This window comes from Natator depressus, chromosome 5 (assembly GCF_965152275.1).
Source record: "Natator depressus isolate rNatDep1 chromosome 5, rNatDep2.hap1, whole genome shotgun sequence".
Classification (NCBI taxonomy): domain Eukaryota; kingdom Metazoa; phylum Chordata; order Testudines; family Cheloniidae; genus Natator; species Natator depressus.
In genome coordinates this window covers 25874196-25898247 of record NC_134238.1, presented here as the reverse complement: position 1 = coordinate 25898247, position 24052 = coordinate 25874196, and the positions used below count along the sequence as shown (strand labels likewise).

Genomic DNA, 24052 nt, shown 5'->3' with positions numbered 1-24052 from the left:
TTATTTTCTCATTTTTACAATATAATTATAAAATGACTGGAATATAAATATTGTACTTACATTTCAATGTATAGTATATAGAGTAGTATAAACAAGTCATTGTATGTATGGAATTTTAGTTTGTACTGACTTTGCTGGTGCTTTTTACGTAGCCTGTTGTAAAACTAAGAAAATATCTAGATGAGTTGATGTACGCCCTGGAAGACCTCTGTGTACCCCCAGAGGTACAAGTACCCCTGGTTGAGAACCACTGATCTAGACAACCCCTGGCAGGTGTTTGTCTAACCTGCTATTAAAAATCTCCAATGATAGAGATTCCGCAATCCCCCGAGGCAATTTATTACAGTGCTTAACCACCCTGACAGTCAGGAAGTTTTTCCTACTGTCCAACCTAAACCACCCCTGCTGCAATTTAAACCTATTGTTTCTTGTCCTGTCCTCAGAGGTTAAGGAGATCCCCCCCGCTCCCCAGACTAAACAAACCCAATTTCCTCATAGGTCATGTTTTCTAGACCGTTAGTTTTTGTTGCTCTTCTCTGGACTTTCTCCAGTTTGTCCCCCAAATCCTTTTCCACAGTACTCTTTCCTAAGCAGTCATTGCCCATTTTGTAGATATACAACTGATTGTTCCTTCCTAAATGGAGTACTTTGCGTTTGTCCTTATTGAATTTCAACCTGTTTACCTCAGACTATTTCTCCAGTTTGTCCAGATCATTTTGAATTTTAATCCTATCTCCAAAGCACTTGTAACCCCTCCCAGCTTGGTATCGTCCACAAACGTTATAAGTGTACTTTCTATGCCATTGTCTAAATAACTGATGAAGATATTGGACAGAACCGGACCCAGAACTGATCCCTTGTGGGACCCTACTCGATATGCCCTTCCAGCTTGAGTGCGAACCACTGATAACGGCTCTCTGGAAACGGTTTTCCAACCAGTTGTGCACCCACCTTCTAGTAGTTTCATTTGATTGTATTTCCCTAGTTTGTTTATGCACCATTATTTCTCATTTAATATAATTTTTTTTAACAGTTCTTTACCTTATCATATCCACTGGGCACAGCAAGCATGTTCTCTGCCCACTCTGGTTCCAGTGTGTGAGTCAGTAAAGTCGAGAGGAGCTTTGCTTACTGCATTTTCAAGAGATGGACTTTTACTGGCAGTAGCCGTTAATCAAAGTGATCCAAAGGTATGACTGGTAGAAAGTAGAGCACTAAAGCTAATCTTGCAAATAGAATACAGTTTGGCAAAAGTGACCTTTATTAAATTGTTTTAGAATTGCTTCTCAGATAGGCTTTCTATTTAATCATAACCGTATTTATAGCTAGGAAATTCTTCAGAAAAGCATGGCTCTCAGGAAGATGGATCATCTGTTTGATTCTCAAAACACCAAAACTTTATATAGAAATTCTCTCCGACTACCACACTATATCTGACCTCCCATTTCTAGGCAAAGTTATTGAGAAAGCAGTGACAACTAAGCTGAAGCAACATGTTGCATCTGCCATTATCCTGAATGCTTAACAGTCAGGCTATAGCCTGAAGCACAGAATCGACACAGCCCTGGCATGAACGGTTCTTTGAGTAATGGTCCCTATTGTATTCCACTGTGGGAGGTTATGCATGTGCACCATGTGCCCGCAGCTGGTGAATTTGAAAAGTGTCTGGTCTGCGCGTGTGACCTGGCTCACGTCATGCCTCCATCTGACAGGATAAAGGGCAGGGCAGACCGCCTCTGCATTTCCTCCTCACCACCACATACTCCTTTTTGTAATGACCAGCATCCGTAGCTTCAGCTTTGTCCTGCAAAATAAGAATTAGTTTTGTAAATAGTTGTAACAGTTATACAGTTTTTATAGTCTACAGTTTAGTGTTTTATAGATATATTATAGATTTATTCTCTTGGACATATTGCTCAGTAGCTTTTCCATCAGAGACCCTATGAACCACCTCACAAGAGATAGAAAGTTCAAATGACCTGCTTCCCCACACCCTCTGTAACAGGCTATGTATCTCCATCTCAGCCCCTACCTTGATGTTGTTTTTGATGGGTGCTTGAGAGCTGCAAGTCACTAAGCCCAACACTTCCTGACCCCTACACACTGTTTGGGGGTTGTTTAGCACTCTTTTCAACACCTGAAGTGCAATAACAATGGACAAGCGGGTGGTGAACATCATCCAATCTGGCTAAATCATAGAGTTTGCATCCCTATCTCCCCCCAAAAACCCTCTCCACCCCTGTTCGGGAACCACTTTCACAAGAGTACTCTCAAAGAAGATGAACTCCCTATTGTAGTGAGGATTGATAGAATTCTTCCCTATGCAATACAAAGGGAATGGGTTTTTCCTCTCCTTACTTCCTGTTACTCAAAAAGAAGGGCAGTTGGAGACCTATCCTGAACCTCCGCCATCTCAACCGCTTCATTCACAAATTCAGATTTCTCATGGTCACGTTGGAATATGTATCTTCCCCAGAGTCTTGATCAAGATCTTCTCAGTAGTAATAGTAGCTCAAATCAGAAGTCATGGTCTCATTGTCTTCCACTGTCTCGCTGACTTTCTCCTTGTCACCAAGAAGCCTGTGCATCAACTTTTATGATGCTGCACCTCTTCTCTTCTCTGGGAGTCAGAGTAAACACTGAAAACTCCAGTTCCATGTGGCAAACTACCAAGCCCTGTTGGTGAAGTATGACTCTAACCATATTCTAAATTCACTCATTTTGTTGAACATCTGCCACAGGACCAGAGGGAACAATTTCATGCTCTCATTTTGGAGGGGAAATTGCTAGCTAAAACCTCCCTCCAAGGTACCCTAGATTCTACGGACATGGCTTCTAGATCCCTAGCCAAAGCCTTCACAGATCTTTGGACTTTCAGAGGAGATCTAGACCCCAGAAAAGGGAACCCCACCCCCTTCTACAGCAACTTTATCTACACCTCCCTGTAAGAAACTGTTTTTATGTCCTGGACAAGGGCCTCAATCTACCTGCCTTTCCAGATCATGTGCTGAACAATTCCATCCAACCCCCTTTTGGACATCAGGTATCCCACTTCCTCGCTGCCTTGGGAACAGATTACCTCAGACAGATGGATTTTGGAGGTGATCAATGTGGGGTATTCCATCTTCTTTCACTGACTGAGATCTCTTGAAACAAGAGGTCCAGTCTCTTGTACTCTTGGGGGCAATCAAGCCATTTCCCCCAGAGTTTGTCAGAAGGGAATTCTGTTCCAACTATTTCCACGTTTCCAAAAGGGGTGGAGGTTGGAGACTGATCCTCAACCTAAGAAACCTGAACACCTGAATCCTTTTCCAGGACTACAGGATGGTGACACTTGCCACTATAATTCCATCCTGAGATCTGGGAGATTGATTCGTCATCCTCGACCTCAAGGATGCCTAATTTCATATAGCTATCCACCCTTCCAGAAACACAGCCTGCAAACAATTGCAAGGACCTGCCTACAACTTGTGGTCCACATGACAGACTCCACATTCATCACACTTCAGGCGAGGCTGCACCTTAGGTGCTTTCAGATATGGCTAAGGTCTGTGTTCACTCCAAACAGATACAGTTTTTCCAAACATGTCACAGTACCTCAGAAAGTTCTGAACTCTCTCAGGTGGTGGTGTTGGAAGGTCTGTGTTGGAACCCCATTCTCACATTCCCCACTCTGAGATCCTTATAACAGATGTTTCTCTTCTGGAATGGGGAACTCGCCTCACAACCCAGAGCAAGTGGTCTGCACAAGAGGTCACAGTCCACATCACATCCACATTCTGGAGCTGAGAGCAGTTCATTATGCTTGTCAACGCTTCCTTCACCCATACAGAGTCACTCAGTCAGTTTAATGCTGGACAACAGAGCAGCAATATATTCTATCAATCAACAGGGCAGAGCAAGATCCCCATCCTTATGCATATAGTTACTAAGGCTATGGGACTGATGCATCACCCATCAGACAGACTGCTGAGATTTCTATCTCCCAGGCCTCCAGAATACAGTTGCAGACTCCCTAAGCACATGCTTTCTTTAGGACCATAAACAGTAGCTCAACAATTCCGTCTTCCACAGCATTTGTCAAATATGTGGTCTCATAAAAGCAGACCTCTGCCAGTCCAAACATTAAATGTCACCTTTTCTGTTCCAATGGAAGATACGGCCTCAACTCATTGTGAGATGTACTGATAATACCATGGCCTGATGTTTGCTTGTCTGTCTCTACCTCAAGACCTTACTCAAACCTCATCAGGAAAGAGTGAAGGTTATTCTCCTAGTACTATCCTGGCCAAGACAAGTGTGTACTTGAATCTCCTCTACCTGTCTGTGTCAACACCTCCCTGACTTCCTCTCAGGAATCATCTCTTATTACGGAACTCTGGGCCCCTGATCCATCCCAACCCTTCCTCCTTGAACCTGAGATCGCGGTTCTGAAATGGTTCTCATGCATGGCACTAACCTGTTTGGGTAAGGTCCAATCAGTTCTCTTATCTATCAGGAAACTTAGTACTTGCAAAACTTACCTTCAAAAGTAAGGTAAGGTAAGCAAAAATGCTTCCACTCCTACTGTTCTGTTCACTCTTCCCAAGCCTCAGAGGTTCTGCTTTCCAAAATCTTGGATTATCTGTTGGATTCAAAGTTGCAAGGCCTTTCAGTTGAACTCAGAGTACATTTGACCATTATCACAACCTCCCATTCACCCATCAGTGATTTCTCAGTCTTTGTCCACCCAACAACAGTTAGATTCCTCAAGGACTCACACATCTTGTTTCTGCCTGTATGGAAGCCAGCCCATAGTGGACCTAAATTTGGTTCTCAGTGCCCTCAGGAAACCTCCCTTTGAACCAATGACCACCTGTTCTCTCTCCCACTTCTCACCCAAGACTTTGTTCCTCATAGTCATCACTTAAGTTAGACAAAGGGAGAGCTCAGTGCTTTTATGGCTGACCTGCTATATACTACCATCTCTAAGTAAAGGTTATACTGCATTCTCATCCTCACTTTCTCCAAAAGATTTCTTTGGAACACCACGTTAATCAAGAGATTCGCCTGACAGTGTTCTACCCAAAACCTCATGTCTTTAGAGAGACCAGTCTGCATACACTAGACATCAGAAGGGCCCTCACCTATGTTGACAGAAAAAGCCTGGAAAATCTGCTACCTTCTCGTTGAGTTACTGGTTGGGAGTCTTGTGCGGTGGAGCATCCAGAGTCCTACTTGAAGAAGGAGTAGAGATTACTTACCTTACAGTAACTTGAGTTCTTTGAGATGTTTTGTTTCTGTGGGTGCTTCTACCCTCCTTTCCTTTGGCTGTGGAGGCTCTGCTCCATGGTTGAGAAGGAACTGAGTGGTTGTAGGCCGTGGCTCCCTACATGTTGTTGTTTGGAGGCATGAGGTGCTGTTCTGCGTAGCCATGAGCCTGTGGACACCTCTTTGCATTCTCCATTTGAGAGCACACACATGTGCATACATCCTACAGTGGAGCACCGAAAGGGACAAACCATTTCGAAGAACTGAATTATTCTAAGATAAGGAACCACTCCTTCCATTCCAAGTTCTTGAGGGGAGTGTGCTGTATTGGTCACAGACTCTTCTGTCCCTGTTCCCTTCCAAGCCTCATCCATTATGCCTCTATCCCTTCCAGCCTGTTCCTGTTTCAGTCCTGTCTTTTCCCTCCTCCTTGGCTCCTTGTTTCAGTCCCAGCCTCCCACCATCCATTCTGCATGGGACTGTTGTTCCCTGTCTATTCAAGTCAGTTGTCTTCCTTTTTCGTGCCGCATGGGAGCCAATAGGGAGAGACTATCTCCCTGCTCTTAGTTTTGGTGTCTGGAACCAGAGAGGACTGCAGCACCTGGGAGCAGCAATTAGAGGGAAGTCGAGCTCAGCCCCTATAACTGTGGGATGGAACATGCTCAATTCAGATGGAATCTTTGGAGAACTTTGCTGCCAAACTCTAACAAGTCAATGCTGAGAATATAATGAGATTTTTAACGGTTTCTAATTTGGCCAAATTTAAGTACTTTTGCATGGGAATAGCAAAAGGCGCATCCCTGACACACAGGCAAGCTGTTGCCAAATTTCAAATCCTTGCTACAAAAGTTGGGGGTGCTAGAGCTTTTGAATGTGAGAATTTTTTTATTGTGGGCAGAAGATTCTCAAATATTTTTCCTGGATGTGGCTGTATTGTTTTATCTGAAACTTTCCAGAAAAATTCAGTCTGCGGCAGACACCAAATAATTTCAACCCAAGTGATTAAAGTTTGCTAGACTTTCAAGCAACTGAAAACAAGGTCTTGTAATGGAAAATTTGGGCAGCCTAAGCATAGGCTGCACTGCCAGCTCTGCCTATGATTAACCTCTCTGTTTAACGAATATTGATTATATTATATGCCTATATAAAGACATTACAAATCACAAGTTGATTTAATTTAAGTTACAAAGGTAAAAACGTACTTGTGTATTAATAAGCATGACTTATTATTTCTGCATGTAGTGATGCAGACAAGATTTCAGTATGTAGTAATGTTTTCAGTACAAAAATCTAAGGCATAACTTGGTATTAAAAGTCTTTATTATGGTCAATTATTTAATTTTTTTTTTGTGCTTTATTTTTTTCTTCCCAGGCAACTCAGATTTTGTTTATAAATACACTGAATTTTGTTACTGTTTCTGGTAGCCTTAAAGGTTGTAGTAGCAAGAATCATGTGGTTCCGTCCAAGTTTGTCAGGTCAGTATCTGAAGAGTAGAATTTAAGTTATTCTAAGAAGTAAAATCATTGTTACCTTGATTTGATAGGAAAGTAGACTTGTAAAGCTATTAATTTTTTCTGTCTTTGTTAGGTCATACTGGGTAGGTGACATGAGCTGGACTCCCGATAGCCTTTTTCTGGCTTGCATGTTAAAACGTGGCTCCTTGATCTTATTGACTTGTATGGGTGAATTGCTGACCTTGGTTACTTCTGGTTGCTCTATAGAGTTTGGACCAGCAGAGTTTATTCCCTTTCATCCACTAATAACATACAGGTGAGACAACCTGAAAGTTCTGATTTTTTTTCTTTATCATTTGATCATATCTTCCTTTCTTACATGTTTTCTACTATTTAAAATAAATTTCATCTTTGAAATTAAGTCTTTTGGTTTCTCTCTTTTTCTCAATATCTGTTTCTCATTCATAGTTCTCTTCTATTTCTTATAATGGCTTTGTCCTGATGAAATTGGCATTGTGGCAATGTAAGTATAAATTATTTGTGGCTTTTAGGGCTGGTTAAATTTTTAGATATTTCAGAGATTAACATTACCTAAAACCTGCATGTTGTTTTGTGATGGAAGAAATTCACTTTTTGTAAATGTTAAAAACTTGGATTAATTTTTAATGCAAGGATAACTTTGGTGGCTCAAGAATTAATTTACTGTAACTTTCTAATTGTGAGAGTTCCAAGATTGAATACGAAATTATAGCAATTGTATGTGAAAGTAGGGTATCTAAACAAAGCAGCTAGTTATATTTAAATAGCCTTTTGCAAGCCCAGTACCTTATTTTTCACATGCAATTTCTCACTCATATAAGAAGTGCAGTTGTGCATGCATTTTTGTTCAGTAGTGTGTATCACTATTGAAAATTGCTTCTTGAAAATGAACAAAAGGCACTTCTAATATGTTATAACAAGAAATCACACGTGCAATAGAAACTTTTATTTAACCTTAATTATAAGTTGCAGGTAGTTACAAAATGTCAATACATATAAGAATCTTTAAAATACTTTTTCTGTGAATCTGATTAATTTAATTAAAGATCTTGACTGTTAGCACTGATGGATTATCGCCAGGTATTGTCTCATACTATTCTGCCAGTGCATTTAAATCCTTTTCTACATTAATCTATGTATAGTGTTTCTAAATGCCTGCCATCATCATATGTAAGACAGATCAACTGTGTTGTTCCAGTTTTTGTCGTTATTTAAGCAGTGTGTCTGTTGTGGCAGGATGTGAAGCATTTTTAGTGATTCGTTTGAAACCAACAAACTCCTTTTCTCTTGTGACCTTAACTTTGAACCCACAGATCTCCACAGATGAAAAGATAGCATATTAATTCACCACATTACCAAGCTCCCTAATGCTAAGTCCTCTAGTATCTTACTACTGGCTTTAAAAACCTCTATACTAACAATTAAGTTTCAGGCATTCTTGTAACTTTGTACATATAGATGGAGAAAAAAAATTGCTGGCCAATAACTTAAAAGAATTTGAAGTTACATGCTTGCAAATGGTATTGCAGTGCACACTTTCGTTGGCTGATTTAAAAATCAGAATTTTACTTTTTATATAGGGGAGGCAGAGTGACCTACTGAGTAGAGTACACCTGGGTTCTATTCCAGACTCTGCTACTAGACTACTGAATGACCTTGCGCAAGTCACTTCATATCTCTGCCTCAGTTTTTCCATCTGTAGGATGGGAATAGTGATATTGATCTCCTTTGTTGAAGTACTTTAAGATCAGCTGATGAAGACCTATATAGGAGCTAGGTGGTATTATGATATGTGAAAGACTATTTGTAATCATAATACAACTGTTTGTTCACACATTCAGCTATTTAAATTTTAGAGAACTTCCTAACATTTTAACTGTCAAGAAATGGAAATAACCAAATGTTTCACTGATAATTTGGAAATGCCATGGATCCAATCTTACAATGCATGTGCGAATACAGGGCCCATGGACTTCAATGGGAATCTTTTCTGTGTAAGGACTACAGGACTACATCCTGTGCGTTGTATTTAAAAATTGTTGTAGAATGGCCAAGGAGTTTATTTTTAAAATAGACACAAAATACTAGTGTTCTTTATTACTTAACATACATGATTTTTATTAGTAGTCATTTAGAGCCCCATCCTGCAAAGATTTATCATGGACTTAACTTCTGATTAGTCTCCATGGGTCTACTGATAATGCATAAAGTTAAGTACTTGCATAAATCTTTGCAGAATTGGGGCCATATAGAGGACAATAAATTGATATGTTACTATATGATAGGTCTACATAACAAAATTCAAGATGTCAATATTTTGGTGTAGTAGTAGCTAATTAAGGTTAAAAAAAGGCCCGTTAGTATTTGCACATTTTTCTGTTAAGCTTAACTTCTGTATTATGTCACGTTATATTATAACTTCCAACTTGGTGTTAAATTGCTTACATTATTATTTTGTCATCTTGCATTTGTGCACTTTTTGCTTAAATTTTCCCCTTGGAGAAAAATTGTATAAATTGCAAAAATTATTTTTTAAAACAAAATATGTATGTTTGATATTTTTATTTAATAATTTTGCATATATTTGCTTTATTTTTTCTGATATATTTTTATTTTATTTGCTAGACCGCAACAGTCTGTGTCTCAAGATTCTAGTCATTCTCTTGGTTCATCTGCCTCTGAAAGTGATCTTATGAGACAGAGATTTTCTGTAACATCACACTCAAGATTACCCTATCTCGTTGTCTCTGATGGGTATATGGTTACAGTACTTAGGTTTTCTGATAATCTTTTACCATCTGGAGTTATGAGGTCACTTCTACTTGATTCAGCCCAAAGGCTTGAAAAGATACATCAGAGTCTGATGACACCTAAGGTACTGTTGGGTTGGGTGGTGGTGGTGGTGGTTTTTTTTTTTGTTTGTGTGTGTGTTTTTTTACATTAGAGATTTTTTTTTTAAATGATGAATTTTTAGTCAAAAGGAGAAAATAGTAAACACTATAATCTCTTTCAAACAGAGTATTACAAAATGCTTTCAAAGGCAACTGTGGAGTCATGTGCCTGTTTAGTCTTTGAAAGAACAATCATGAGATATTCCTTTTAGTGCTCTGTGGAGGAAGGTTTTGAGACAGACTTAGAATGGCAGTGATTTGAAAATCAGGCTCTGAATTTAAGTGAAACTGGATTTTCTTATATGCCCATGGAGAACAAAAAATGGTAGTACAGCGACTTGTTATACCTCAACCCTGTTCTGCATAGGCCACCTCTAGTGAGTAAGAAGGTAATTTTGCTTCCTTGTCATTTTTAAGTCTTTGGTCTCTGTCGAGACAGTCAACGAAGTTTCTAGTTGTACTGTGAACATCATCACTCCATTGAACTCCATAGCAACTGGATTGAAACCATCAACTCATTTCACATAGATCAACAGCTATTGGAGGGTAACAGTTTTCAGTCACCAGCAACTGGGGCGAAATTTGAACAAAAAACTTAGAGCTGACAGACCTTTCAGCTCTATTTCCAGCCTCCCACAGAGACTCATTCAATGTTAAGCGTAAAATGGGATTTCCATATATCCCAATGGAAACTGAAACCAGTTTGCATCACCACCACTTTGCAGGTGCTAGCAAGTATACTTGAATTTATGGAGATGATCTGTTTACTGGGATAAATTGGAACAGTGGGAGAGGATGTGAGAATTTAGGGGTGAAATTTTGTTAAGAGCCTAAGAAGGGATGGAATTGTAAGTATCAGTAAAATTATCTATGGGATCAACTGAGAGATCAAGAAGAGAAGGATTCTTTGAACGGGGATTAAGGGCACCATGTATGTTAGCGAACGAAGAAGTCCGTTTAGGAAGAACAAAATCAAATAGGATGAGAGAATGATTGCTGATGGATTTGGGGGTGGGAAGAGAAGACGAGTTTGGTATAAATTAGGTTGAATATGTGGTGGTATAGGTCCATTGCGGTTTGATAAACTGAGAGTATCCAGCAGGGAGATGAAGTTATAGGCAAGCTAATTGAAAGGCAGTCAGCCTGGATGTAAAATTTCCCAGTGCTAATGAACAAGAACATATCTGTCAGGGTATAGATATGTCCAGATTTATTAAAACACTGCACCCAAAATCATAGAGGCATAGAAAGCGAAGTATTACATTACTGTGACCTTGTAATTGATCATGGTGTTTTTTTTTTGTTTTTTTTTAGTATTTCAGTTTACATTTGTTGAATAGGAAAACACATATTAAAAGAAGTGAATCAGAAGTAGAGCCCTTATTTGAGATCTTAAAAACTTAATGCAGGGTAACGCCAGGAATCTGAAGATCATCTTTGACCACTTATTCTCCATTTTCCCACTTACACAAGCTGTACAGAAATCCTGCCAGTTATTCTTCAAAATATCTATCTGTTCCAGGGATCTGATCTCTTCCTTCTATCCCTACAGCTAAAACATTTGTTCAGGCTATCTGATGATCTTCCCTCTTGATTATTGTAACATCTTCCTCCCCTCAGAATACTGATACCTCCAGTATTTAGAAAATACAATTACCAGATTGGTTTCTTTGCTTGTTATTCTAACCATGTTATCCATCTCTTTGAATTCCTCCACTGGCAGCTTCTCCTATATTACATGAAATTCAAGCTTTTTTTCCCCATTCCATCCAGGTGCCTACATAACCTTGTCCTTCCCAACATACTAGTCCTTGTCTCTTTTTTCATTGCCCCCATCTTATCTGAACTGCCAGGGGTGGCAGCCTTGACGCACTACTTCTCCCACAGGTGTTTGTCTATGTGGAGAATGTGGGAGATTTCTGTATTATTTCTATGAATATTACATGTGTCTCAGTTTATCTATTTGATATTAGTCTGTATCACTGCATGGATTTAATCAAAACAGGAAATGAAACAATGACAGAGATGAGATCCCTCCAGAGGAAATGCCAAGGGTCTTCAACAGAACTGTGGGGGAGCTATTCAGTGGGAAATCTTCACCTGCCTGACCCAAGGCGGATGACCAGGTTTATTTTCCCAGGCTTGAGCCTAGGATCAAAGAGACTCTAATCCATTAAAGACCCCTGCCTAGAGAGGAAGCGATGGAGAGGGGAGCAGTGGCTGAAGGTTAGTCTCTGACAGAGAGAGACTGAGAGAATGCTGCAGTGGCTGACTGTCTCAGCCCAGGAGTAGGAATGTCCAAGATGTAAAATTTCACAACTTACAAGGAAAGAATGAAGTTTGGTTAATAGTTATATGTTCAAACCTTCTTGGTTATTGTAACCCATTTCTCTGAATACTGTGTTCTTGTTGGCTAATAAATAATACTTCATTTTGAAGAGGCTGAGCTGTGTCATTGCATATATTTTCTTGTTAGAGCTCCTGAGAGAAGACTTGTACAAGAAGCCAAGCAAAATAGGCCCTTCTGAAGCCTAGGTATGCAGTCTGAGTGACAGAATTGCAGGACTCTCTTTTGAGGGAAGTGGAGCCCCAATCCTGTTACTAGGAATGATGCACTCACAAGGGACTGTGAAGGGGTACAAGGCATAGCGCACACTGTGATCTGTGATGATCCACTTCTCCCACAAGCATTTCTGCACCTTCTTCCCCACTGCCTTGTACGCATAGACTATCCATACTAAGTCTGTCAGTCTGTTACTTCCATGCATTTAAATCCCTCCTGAAGACCCGCTTCTGCCATGATATGTAGGGGAAAAAAACAATTGACTGGTGGTGTTGCCCCTTTCCCCTAGCCGTTTGTGTATTTGCCTGTTTGGCTCTCGTATTGTAAGTTCTTTAGGTCAGGAATAATTTTTTATGTTTGGAAAGTATCTAGCATGTTGTGGGTGTTACCAGAGACAGACAAATATGTAATAATATTAAGGTAGTTTCTCTTACTTTTTGTCTCCTACAGTCGAAAGGGAAAAGGCTGCAGTTGCGATCATTGTCTTCTTTAAAAGCTAGCCTACTGAAACAGCATCGAAACCAAAATTCTACCCTTTCTACCATTCCAAAATTCCTGCAAGAAGAAGAAACAACAGAACTGAGTGAGAAAGCAGCAGATTTACAGGTATTTAACAGCACTTTTGTATTTACTGTATAATTAATGCATCTGATCTAATTTCTGAATATGGAAAAAAAATCTAATTATCCTGAGCTCTATTTTAAGTCATATTCTGAATATTCTACTCTTACTAAATTTGCTTAAATGATTTTACATTAAACAAATTCTTAGGAAGAATTTTAATTTTATTTTGGCTTATAGGGTCTAGAAAATGCACTGATTTTCTTATCAGTCATTTTAGCAGAATGTTAATGGTTTTCAAACATCTCCTTAAAACAAATGATTTTTTTCAGAAATTAATTTACCTTTCCAAAAATGCATGCTAATAAAATGCATATTGTTTAGTCACTTTCTGTTGCTGTTCAAAATCTAGTTCAATTGGGAATTGCACCTTGAACTGTAACAAAGAAATCTATTCTGAGTTTTAAGCTTTGACATGTATTGCTACTTGTGTACCTCATAGATCTTAACATCTCTTTAGGAAAAATGGCTGTATGTCAAACTCACCATGCAGCCTTTCAAATCTGCTGGGTACTTTGCTTTTGAGGATCTCTTCTGTAGAAGCAAATTCCCCTTTACCCGCATTCTGAGCCACCATATCTTGTGCTTTGCAGAATGGTTCTTGGACCATTGGGTCAGAGAGATTATATAGCTCCATCCTTACTATTTGGGGCAGCAAATGGAGTGGGGAGTGGAGTCCACAGGCAGAGACACAGACACACACTCTGTGCTAATTGCTTTTTGAATGTTAGATTATTTAGAACGGATAGAGGTTTCGTATATAAGGCCTGTTAATCTTCACTGTGCCCCTTCACTAGCCTTGCTTTCAAGAAAATAGACACAAATCAGATTACATGTGTGTTTTTTCCCTTTGATTTAGGATTATGAAGAGGAATCTGATGATGACAAGCAGTTTCAAAATAACTCTTCTACTTTCTGCAGCCAGGGACCAAATTCATTTTTCAGTAGAGCTGATCAAGGCCAGTTGGAATTTGCATCAATGTTCGACACTGTTCATGCGAAAGATGATACTGATGCAAAAGATGATTTATCTATGGAACTAAATTCAATTCAGAAAAACCTTCTTGCAGCCTGGGGGATAGGGATTTCAAAAAATGTACAAGAAAAAGATATGCTGTTGAATTACGCAGTAGGCTGCATTACCCACCTTTTCAACATTCTCCAGTTCAGTAAAAGCTCTTTACTAAACCATGATGCATTTTTAAACCAGTCTGAAAAATATAATCTGTGGATGCATTGCATCTTAAAACATTTTCAGCAGTGTTTAACTGTCCTGTACTGGGATGTGAGAGACAGACAGACAGTTGGGCATTTGGTAAAGCTGACATCGCAGACTGTAAAACTGATGCTTATTCAGCTCCAAGATCAGTTGTTCTCAGAATACCTTTTGGGGTGCTTCTGTTTGCTGAAGATGGTTGCACATAGTCTAAATGGGAAGTTCACACCTTGTTATGAGATAATGTCTGCATCCTCCGATGTTAACACTGCTATAGAGCTTGACTCCCTGATTGTGCCTATTTTTCAAGTTCTTGATGGAAGCAGTGCTCAGAAATTTCGCTCACTGAATTCTCTGCTTAAGATACCTCCTCAGGCAGTAAAACTCAATGAAAAGCCAGAAAACAGGTATGATTGTTAATGTGCATTAAAACTTTTTTTAAAAATGGGATTTAATTAGTTTCTCATTGTTTTATTAGAGAAGAATTACAGCAGCATTTTATCTCATCACCACTTTATACTCTGAAAAGATTGTGATAATTTATTCAAGCAGGCATAGTAATTCCATGCTATTAGAGTGAAATACAGTGTCATATATTAGTTTATTTGACAAAGGTACTGTTATGTTTGTACTAAGTTCAATAAAACAAATAACAGTGTGGGAGCAACACCTGGTGCATGAGTTAGTGTGATTTTTCTGGCCACTAAAAGCTGTAAATTATTAATCAACATTCTGCACAATAAGTTTAGTAAACAAAAGGAAAACAATACATAAAATATGGTTCTTAAGAATATCCAAGAAAATATATGAACATATTAATGAAAAAATTATAATTGGTGAAATATAGAGCTGAAAATCAAATTATGGTGGAAACATTGAAGAATATATTACTTTAGCTGTAATATAATATACAAAATAACAAGTAAGTTTGAGGAATAAGACAGAATTATCCCTCTGTTTCAATTAACCTGTATTTTCTGTTAGTGATAGTGTACTACTTTTTGATCTGCAGGTTGATGATATTGTGGCGGTTATTATATAAACAAGTGCTTTGGTATCGGACTCAACTAAACAGAAAAATATCTAAGGATGGCAAACCATTAACTGAAATGAAGATTGCACATGAAGAATCCATTGTTGCACAACTTCTAGGTCATATACAGGCAGTCCTGCAGTCTTCAGGAGAGACCTTGGAACAAACCCAGAAGCTCAATTCTGTGATTGGTTAGTACATTGGAAGGAACTGTAATCAGATGACAATTGTATGGACTGAATTTTAGATTAGGTACAACTTATTTGTAATTAATAACTGACTTGATCTGTAATTTATTTGCTGAGATAATTATAGTTGTAATTCATCAAACTTCTGAGGACTCACAACTGAAGCATCGTAATATTTTATGGCTAACAATATTTCTAAGGATAGTTTAGTGGCTTAATCCAAAACCTGTTGAACTCAATGGAAAAACTCCACTGACTTCAGTTTGCTGAATCAAGTTTGAAATACTTAGGCATCCTGGTACCACAAATCTGAATCCTGACAAGGTTGAGACAGTTTTGTCTCTTGTGAAGTAGATAAGTGGAGTTCCGGGCACTTCACTGTGTTTGTTTTTCAGCTGAGACCTTACAAACAGAGATTGTTTTCAAAGTTCCATGCCACTTTCCTCCAGAGTAGGAGTTTGCTGATAATGGTGTCTTTGGCAAAAAGGTTCCATCCTCCCATTGTTATGCTGGTTGTTCACCTGGCTTTCACCCATTACCTCACAACATTTCATTTATGTGTAGATAGGGCGCTATAGTTCTCATGCAGGCAAAATCCAGTTTACTTCAGTGGGAGATTTGCCTTTTGGAATGAAAGGGAATATTATATAAATTTGAGCTGCTATTATTTATTACTAAAACAACAAAGCAGGTGATGTGAAAGTTGGAAAAAGTAACGGGAAATGCTTATCACCATGAATAAGATATTATATGTTTTTGAACCATAAAGCTTTTAATTACACATACCACAGGGGCGGCCAACCTGAGCCTGAGAAGGAGCCAGAATTTACCAATGTATATTGCAAAAGAACCACACTAACGTGTCAGCAGCCCCCCATCAGCTTCCTCCACTCCAACCTGCAGCGTCTCCTGCCCGCCGGCAGCCCCACCAATCAGTGCCTCCCGCTCCCTCCCCACACCTCCCTCCCACCCACTGCGATTAGCTGTTACGCGGTGCGCAGGAGGCTCTGGTGGGGAGGGGGGAAGAGCGAGGGCATGGCAGGCTCGGGGGAAAGGATGGAGTGGGAGCAGGGCCTGGGGCAGAGCAGGGGGTTGAGAACTCCCCGGCATATTGGAAAGTTAGCGTCTATAGTTCCAGCCCCGGAGTCAGTGCCTATGCAAGGACCCGTATATTAACCTATGAAGACCTGCATGCAGCTCCGGAGTCACAAGTTGGCTTCCCCTGACTTAGCATTTCTGAATTTACTGTTAGTATGCTAAAAAGTTACAGTTTATGAAAGCTTTGTGGAAAGAGGTTGTAACTGATTTTAATTCCACTTTAATAGTGATTTAACAGTCAAAAATGTTTAACCCAGAAAAGTAAGTAATTCAGAATTATTATTTTCACCCCCCTTCTCCCAAATAGTCGCTTGTCTGGAATAAGAGTGGTTTTCCAGCCACTGAGAAATTTGCACATGTAGTAGCTGCTGTGGAATTGTGCTACCATTTATGACAGCTTCTCTGATATAGTGTTTAAAAATCATATATTTAATAACAACAGGCAAAGATTTGAACTGAAATAGAAACAGATATATATTTGTGTGTTTGTATGTGTGAAAAGATGTGAATACTTCACATACTTTGTTGACTATATTGTATTTTTTTTAAAGGTGAGGAACAGTTTCTTCTAGGCTCATATGAAGAATCTGTGAATCTGTGGAAGAAGGCTCTTCAAGAAACCAAAGCAAAAGGCAAGGGAAAAATGGTGTCGTGTTCATCTTTTCAGTTTTCAGATGTTTGCACAATATTCTGGCAAGGCTGTTCATACTTCTCTGCTGTAGTTAACATGCTGCTAGCACTTTTGTAAAAGATACCTATTTTCCAGAGTTATCTTGAAATCAAAATTTGCTCAGGAATAAAAATTGAGTCCAAAAGACTTTTAAGTACTTTTGAAAAACCAAAGGACAATTACTACAGAAGTTGTAAAGTTAAAGGGGGAATTTGTTTTAAATAAAAAATTCTAGCTGAAAATCCATTTGGTGAGCGAGTAGACTATCTGGAATGGACTTCCTGGTTCATTGAGTCCAGTTCCCAGAATTGCAGACAACCCCATTGGATAATACTGTTCATAAGCTTATCAAGCTCTATCTTAAAACTAGCTAGGTTGACCCCACTATTCCTATTGGAAGGCTGTTCCAGAACCTCGAACCTCTGATGGTTGGAAACCTCCTTCTGATTTCCAGCCTAACTTATGTATGGCCCATTTATACCCATTTGTTCTTGTAGCAGCACTGTCCTCTAGATTAAATAGCTCTTCTCTTCCCCTGGTGTTTACCCCTGTTGTATTTATAGAGAGTAGGAAGGAGGAAAGAAGTGCTCCAGAATCTTTACATGGCTACCTTTTGAGGACAGCCACTCATGTCTTAGGAGAGGAATAGTTCTCAGGTATGCTGAGTGGACAGTGGTTATATAGGAGGTTTTATGATTTTTTAAAATTAATTTTCCTAAAGAAACAATAAAAATGCAAAAAGGTAAATTACTTACAGCTTGTATTTGTCACCAAATGCTGCACATTTCACAGGATATCCAATAAAATTATGCAGTTACACAACTTTACACTTGTCAAAGCTTCAAGACCAGCTAATACAAAGTCAGACAGTATTACAGAGATGTAACATGTTAGAGTAGGGATAAATATAAAAATAAAAATAATAATAACAAAAAACCATATACAAATTTGCAAAAATGGAAAGGAGAGGGCAGGGCTGGAAGAGGGAAGGAAAAAGCAGAGGGGTCAGGTGGAATGGAAGTCTGACATGATTTGAGCTATGATAGAATCATATAAAGGTAGAACTGGAAGGGACCTCAATAGGTCAACTAGTCCAGTCCTCTGCACTGAGGCAGCACTAAGTATTATCTAAACCATCCCTGATAGGTATTTGTCTAACCTGTTCTTAAAAACCTCCAATGATGCCTCAGTTTCCCTAGCTAATTTGTTCCAGTGCTTAATTACCTTTATAGTTAGGAATTTTTTCTTGATGTTTAATCTAAATCTCCCTTGCTGCAATTTAACCTCATTACTTCATGTCCTGTCCTTGGTGGATAAGGAGAACAATTTATCACTCCTCTTCTTGATACAAACCTTTTACACTCTTAAAGACTGTTACGTCCCCCTTCCATCTTATCTTCTCCAGGCCAAACAAACCAATTTTTTTCATTCTTTCTTTGTAGGTCATGTTTTCTAGATCTTTAATCATTTTTGTTGCTCCACTCTGGGCTTTCTCCAATTTGCCCACATATTTCCCAAAGTGTGGTGCCCAGAACTGGGCACACTACTCTAACTGATGCTTTGTCAGTGCTGGTAGAATGGAAGAATTACTTGTCAAGTCGTGTTTACAACACTCCTGCTAATATACCCCAGAATGATGATCACTTTTTTTGGCAACAGTACTACATTTTATTTGTGACTCCCACTGGCAACTTCAAGGAGGAGAATTAACTCCCATGCAGATTTCTGACTGATAATGCACTGGTTTGCAATAGGATCTCATCTTCTAGAATGTCTGCCCTCCAGTTCTGCTCCCTCTATAACTTATGGATCCTTAGGTGTATCACGTTTACACAGAGGCAATTTCAGGTGAGGGGCATCTGCTATGTTGAGCCTTTCTGCGTCTTTTTTTATGCTCATTTGTTTTTCTGCATCCTGGATTACAGCTGCAACTCCCTCTCTGGGAGTGTGTGTGTGTGTGTGACTGACTCTTTGAACCTATATTTTTCTTCCTTTGCTTTTGAATATACAATTCTGCATTTGTTTCCTTTTATAATGTAGGAGAAAAGAGGACACAGTTTCTTCAAACTAGGTATTATCTTGCTATATTATATTGCCACCTGTATCACTACAACTTAAGTGAGGCTCAGGGGCTGAGCGATCATCTTGTGAGAGAGATACTAAGACGATCTCGGCTGTCTGTAAGGCAGAGAGAAGATTTTTCTGGTATGTTTATCACATGTTTAAAAAAAAAATCTGATCCGTTTACTAATGTATGTTTATATTCTTTAGATAACCTGGTGTCTAACTTGTATGCCCCTGTAAGAACTTGACTCCATGATTCCCTTCAAAAAATTCTAAGAGCTCCCTGCAGACAGAATACATCTTTTTTTTTCTTCAGGGGTGGAAAATGGGTTTTCTGTGTAACTCTGACAGAAGCTGAGAGTTTCTTAATTATTTCCATTCTTCAGCCTCTAATTCCTTAATGCCCCGCTTCTGAATCAGTATTTCTGTCTCTTAAAAATATTTGACTGCAGAACATTTGTCTAGTCTGTAATAATTAGATGAGTGTTTGGAAGACAGCTTTAATTGTATAATTTTATAGTTTGCGTGTGAGTTGATTAAGTTCCTTTTTTTAGAGCCTGATCCAAATCACAGAAGTTTGTGGGAAGATTTCTTTTGACTTTAGTGGACTCTGTGTGTGTGTGTGTGTGTGTAATGTAATAGATCGGAGTTGGTCACAATCCTAAATCCAAACACACAGACTTTGGAAACGTTTTGTATTCTTATATGGATAAAAATTTTGTGACTAAGCCCCTTGCTTTATAAAGGGCTGAATCAGAGCCCTAGATCTGAATAACCAAAACTTTGGGAAAGTTCAGAGTCAGTCCCAGATGTAAACTTAGTGGTTTGGGCCCATCTATAGTTTATAGTTGTAAGAAATCTTCAAAGGGAATTGTTACTAACTAGTCATTAGTAGTAAGAGGCTTCTATGTTTTCTGTTTTAAAAGGCTCAGGAATGCTGTCGGGAAATGAGTAGGGCCACAGTTTGTTTATTCAATACAAACAGTTGTGTTGGCTATAATTAAACAGTTCTAGCGCTACATTTTTATAACAATTTTTTTGTTATTGTCAAAAACATTTTAATTAGATATCTCTCTCTTAGATGCTGAACATTCTCAATATGAACTTTGGATGTTAAGAGATGTTCATCCTGAAGCTGCAGTGGCAGTAATACGTTCCATGGCACGATTCATGGCTGCCTACTTTACTAATCAGCTGCTTTATATACTTCCCCCACATAAAGTTGATATTCTACCTCCACTTCACATCAACCAAGGTATTCTGTTAAACAAAAAAATATTTTAACTGGCTCTGATTCAGTGTTATGATTTATGTTTTTATTTATGGGTCAATGTTGCCTAACTTTAAAAGGGTAAGTATTTTTAGATATGTGATTTTTATTTTTTATAATTACTAGTATTAAGGATGAAATTATACTTGATTTTAAGATATTTTTGCAAATATTTTTTGTGCCAGCAAAACAAATATTTTGTAGCTGTGGTAATTGCTGAGAATATTTTCATGTTTAAATATTTAAGCTTTCATGTCATAGTTAAAAAGTATAGTACAGAGTATTCTCAGTCTATAATCCATATACTTACTTGGATTGTTTTGCAAATTGCTGTGCCTCATGGGTATCCAGAGTAGTTAGTGATCCAAATTTGAGGTTGTTTGAACAAGGGATTCCCAAGATACAGCCCTCCCTAAAAACTATAATAATGTGACATCAAAATTTTACAGTTCTTACAATGCCTTTTTTTACACACATCTGGGGCTCAAACTCTGGTTCTACCCCTCCTCAATTTGATATCCCCCAATCAGGATAAATCTCAGCTATTGTCTGATACACACTACCCTTTTGGGGAAAGAAGCAGTATATTAAAGTTTATTCAGAATATAAATTGAATCTACAGTGTGGCTTGAGAAAATAATTTGTGCCTGTGCGAAAGGACTGGGGCTCTGTTGCAAGCTGTGGTGTTCCAAGCAGCCTGACATTAGAGTAACTGGCTGACTCAAGCTGACATGCTGTGGCCATTAAATCCAAGCAGCACCTTCTAGGGTGAGTTTTAGTCCTGCTCTTAGCAGCTTTCTGGGAATGTGTGTTTGCACATTAGGTACTCTCTGCCTGCATTCTGCAAGGGTTTCTTTTGGAAGTTTTGCCCTGAGAGTAGAGTTTCTGGTTTAAGACCTGATATTTCAAAGTGCTCTAACATCCACATGCATTCTCTGTTTTCACTTTGGAAGTATTGTCAAGGAAAATAGTTTTAATTAACTAAAGGGAAGATGTAGTAAGCAACATTAGGGTAATGTAATCATACCATGTGCTCCTTGTGTTATGAGCTTGTAATTTTAAAAATACTCAGTCATGTGCATAGTGAGATTATTTAAAGTATTGGTTTGCCATGACATTTGCAGGGGTATGCTTCTTGGTGCTACTTTTGGAGTCATTTCGTCAGGGGGTTAGTTCCTCAGACACATCCCTCACAATAAGGAGCTGATTTTTATATTCACATTGCTGTAAAGCTCACATGCCTTGTCTTGAAAATAGGTACTCCACAACAGAGGCTGGGGTAGACTTTGGGAGAGTGGAGAGAAGAGCACCCCCACAAGGTGAATGGATCACTTCACACCTGTCAGGTTGAGTCAGTCTGTATTCACCTCCACATGGTGTTCTGAACACCTTGACTGGAAACACCCAATTAAGATTAATGGGCAACTTTCTACTTCTGCAGTCTTCCCCTGCTGCTGCGGGTTGTGCGGAGCCCCTTTCTCTTATGCTACAAATCTCCATGGCAAGACTAGACTTGTGGCTTGCACAATCCACTTAACTCAGCACAGAAATAAGCAGTGCATGATACCTTTTGGGTGCAGATATACCTCTCTTCATCTCACAGAGTGAGCTATGGCAACCTACAGCAAGTAATCCTTGCACCAGTCAATACAGCTGTGTCTCGCACAGTGAAGAGCAGTTGGAATCTATGGAAATGAATGAGAGAATACAATTCGATGGGACACTTTACACCAAATAAAATGACTTATTAACATAGTCATTCCTTATGCCTGCTCGTTATAGGGCACCCCTTGCTGAAATGTACTTTCCGTATATCCCCAATGGCTCTTGTCTACTCTAGGGAATAGAGTAAAAGTTGCAGGGATAGGGGTGGTGTGTATCTTAAGTTATTTTCTTGTTTTTAGAGGCTTAAGTATACGTGCACTCGACATTCTGGAAGGGTACAAGACACGGTTAGTCAATCTGAACTCTCTGTTAAAATGATTTGGGGCACTGAATTTAGCTCAGCAAAGAGAAGGTTAAGAGGCAACTTGTTCTGTCCATCTGTAAGTGCTAGACAGGGAGAGGATACTTGATAATAGAGAAAAGCCTGTGGGGGCAGATCCTCAGCTTGTGAAAATTGTCATAGTTCTGAGTTTAATGGAGCTATGACAACTTTCCCCAGCTGAGGATCTTCCCCATATTATTCTTTTAAAAATCATATACCATGTTATAAAGGTAATAAAAAATCAGTTACACAACAAGGTGGTGTGATCAAATGCCACACTATAAACTAAAAACTCTGAATTTATTTTAACTAACCTGCAGGGTATGTAATTAACATTATTAAAAACATATTTTTCTTTCATAGACCGGTTCCCTCGAGTTGTTTCACTACAGCACTCTGTGGTCGCCAGTGCTGTTAGAGACCAGAAACTTTCTTCTGTATGGACAGCTGAATATGCTCTTGACTTGCTCTTTGTTGGTGGACTGATTCCAGAGGCTGTGTGGCTAGCACACAAACTTGGAGACTGGAAAATGTCTGTTTCAATAGGTGTGGCCTATAATCTGTACTGTCAAAGTGGTGGTGACTTCTTAAGGTGAGTTATGCTTTTTCAAATAAGGGAACTCAGAATTATCATCATGCATTATTATATAGTATCATGTATTATCAAGTATTTTACTTAGCAGAGAAGGTAGTGTCCTTCCCCTAAGACACTTCCAGGTTAATAGATACAAGATTTAAATAGATGTGCATTTTAGCCAGTGTGCCTCAGATTAATAATTTTATCTATGTAAGGTTTTTTTGTTTTTGTTTTTGTTTTTTATTCAGAAAAAGGAAAGATGTTTCCACAGAATTTCCTTGGTTTCTCCACAAATTTTTTGTTTTGTTTTGTTTTTGTTTTTACTTTGTCATTAATTAATAATTTCTTGATATGCTTTCAGGTCAGAGAAAACGGAATTGCATCTGCCTTTGAACTTGACTCCAACACAAATTTTTCAGGAAAAACTGCAGTCTTTCTTGGGACAGCCAGTCAGTTTTGAAACATCAAACGAAGGAAGCACTAAATATAAACAGTTTACAGGTACATTTAAAATATAGTTTCATCCTATTTACTATCAACTTTATTCCAGTTGATTCCACAAATCCTAGGTGTTCACTTTAAAAATAAATGTCTTTAGAATTATGAAGATACAGTTATTATCACCACATACGCAGATAGCTACTGTAAGTGCCTAGAATCCTATAGAGAGACGGGGTGTGTGAGGTAATATCTTTTATTGGACCAATATCTGTTGGTGAGAGAGACAAGCTTTCGAGCTTACACAGAGTTCTTTTTCAGGTCTCTGTAAGCTCTCAAAAGTTTCTCTGTCACCAACAGATGTTGGTCCAATAAAAGATACTGCCTCACCCATTTGTGTCTCTAATATCCTGGGACCAACAAGGCTACAACAACACTGTATAGTATCCTGTTGGTCTTTTGGCTTTTCCCATGCCCAAGATGGCCTATATCTTCCTTCTTGTTTTGGGAGGAAGATCTAGACATATCAGATAGTCACTTCAGTTTGGTTTGACTATAAAATACTTTATTGGCAAATGTACATATTTAGAGCATAATAAAAATAAGACACATTGAAATAAATGTGAATGTATGAACAGTATAGAAAACATCATTGCAATGGCACTAGAGTTGCAGAACACGGAAGTATTACT

General features: G+C 38.7%; 1 protein-coding gene across 1 annotated transcript in view; it reads left to right on the top strand.

Moving 5' to 3' along the window:
- The window catches only part of CPLANE1 (ciliogenesis and planar polarity effector complex subunit 1), a 183830-nt gene that overhangs the window by 34573 nt on the left and 125205 nt on the right, over window positions 1-24052 (top strand). Inside the window, exons 7-18 of the mRNA XM_074952488.1 lie at window positions 1034-1190; window positions 6623-6726; window positions 6839-7021; window positions 9370-9619; window positions 12649-12804; window positions 13679-14442; window positions 15048-15259; window positions 16906-16986; window positions 19065-19229; window positions 20170-20343; window positions 22709-22937; window positions 23284-23423. Of these exons, the coding sequence (XP_074808589.1) occupies window positions 1034-1190; window positions 6623-6726; window positions 6839-7021; window positions 9370-9619; window positions 12649-12804; window positions 13679-14442; window positions 15048-15259; window positions 16906-16986; window positions 19065-19229; window positions 20170-20343; window positions 22709-22937; window positions 23284-23423 (2615 nt within the window). The remainder of the gene's footprint in view (window positions 1-1033; window positions 1191-6622; window positions 6727-6838; window positions 7022-9369; window positions 9620-12648; window positions 12805-13678; window positions 14443-15047; window positions 15260-16905; window positions 16987-19064; window positions 19230-20169; window positions 20344-22708; window positions 22938-23283; window positions 23424-24052) is intronic.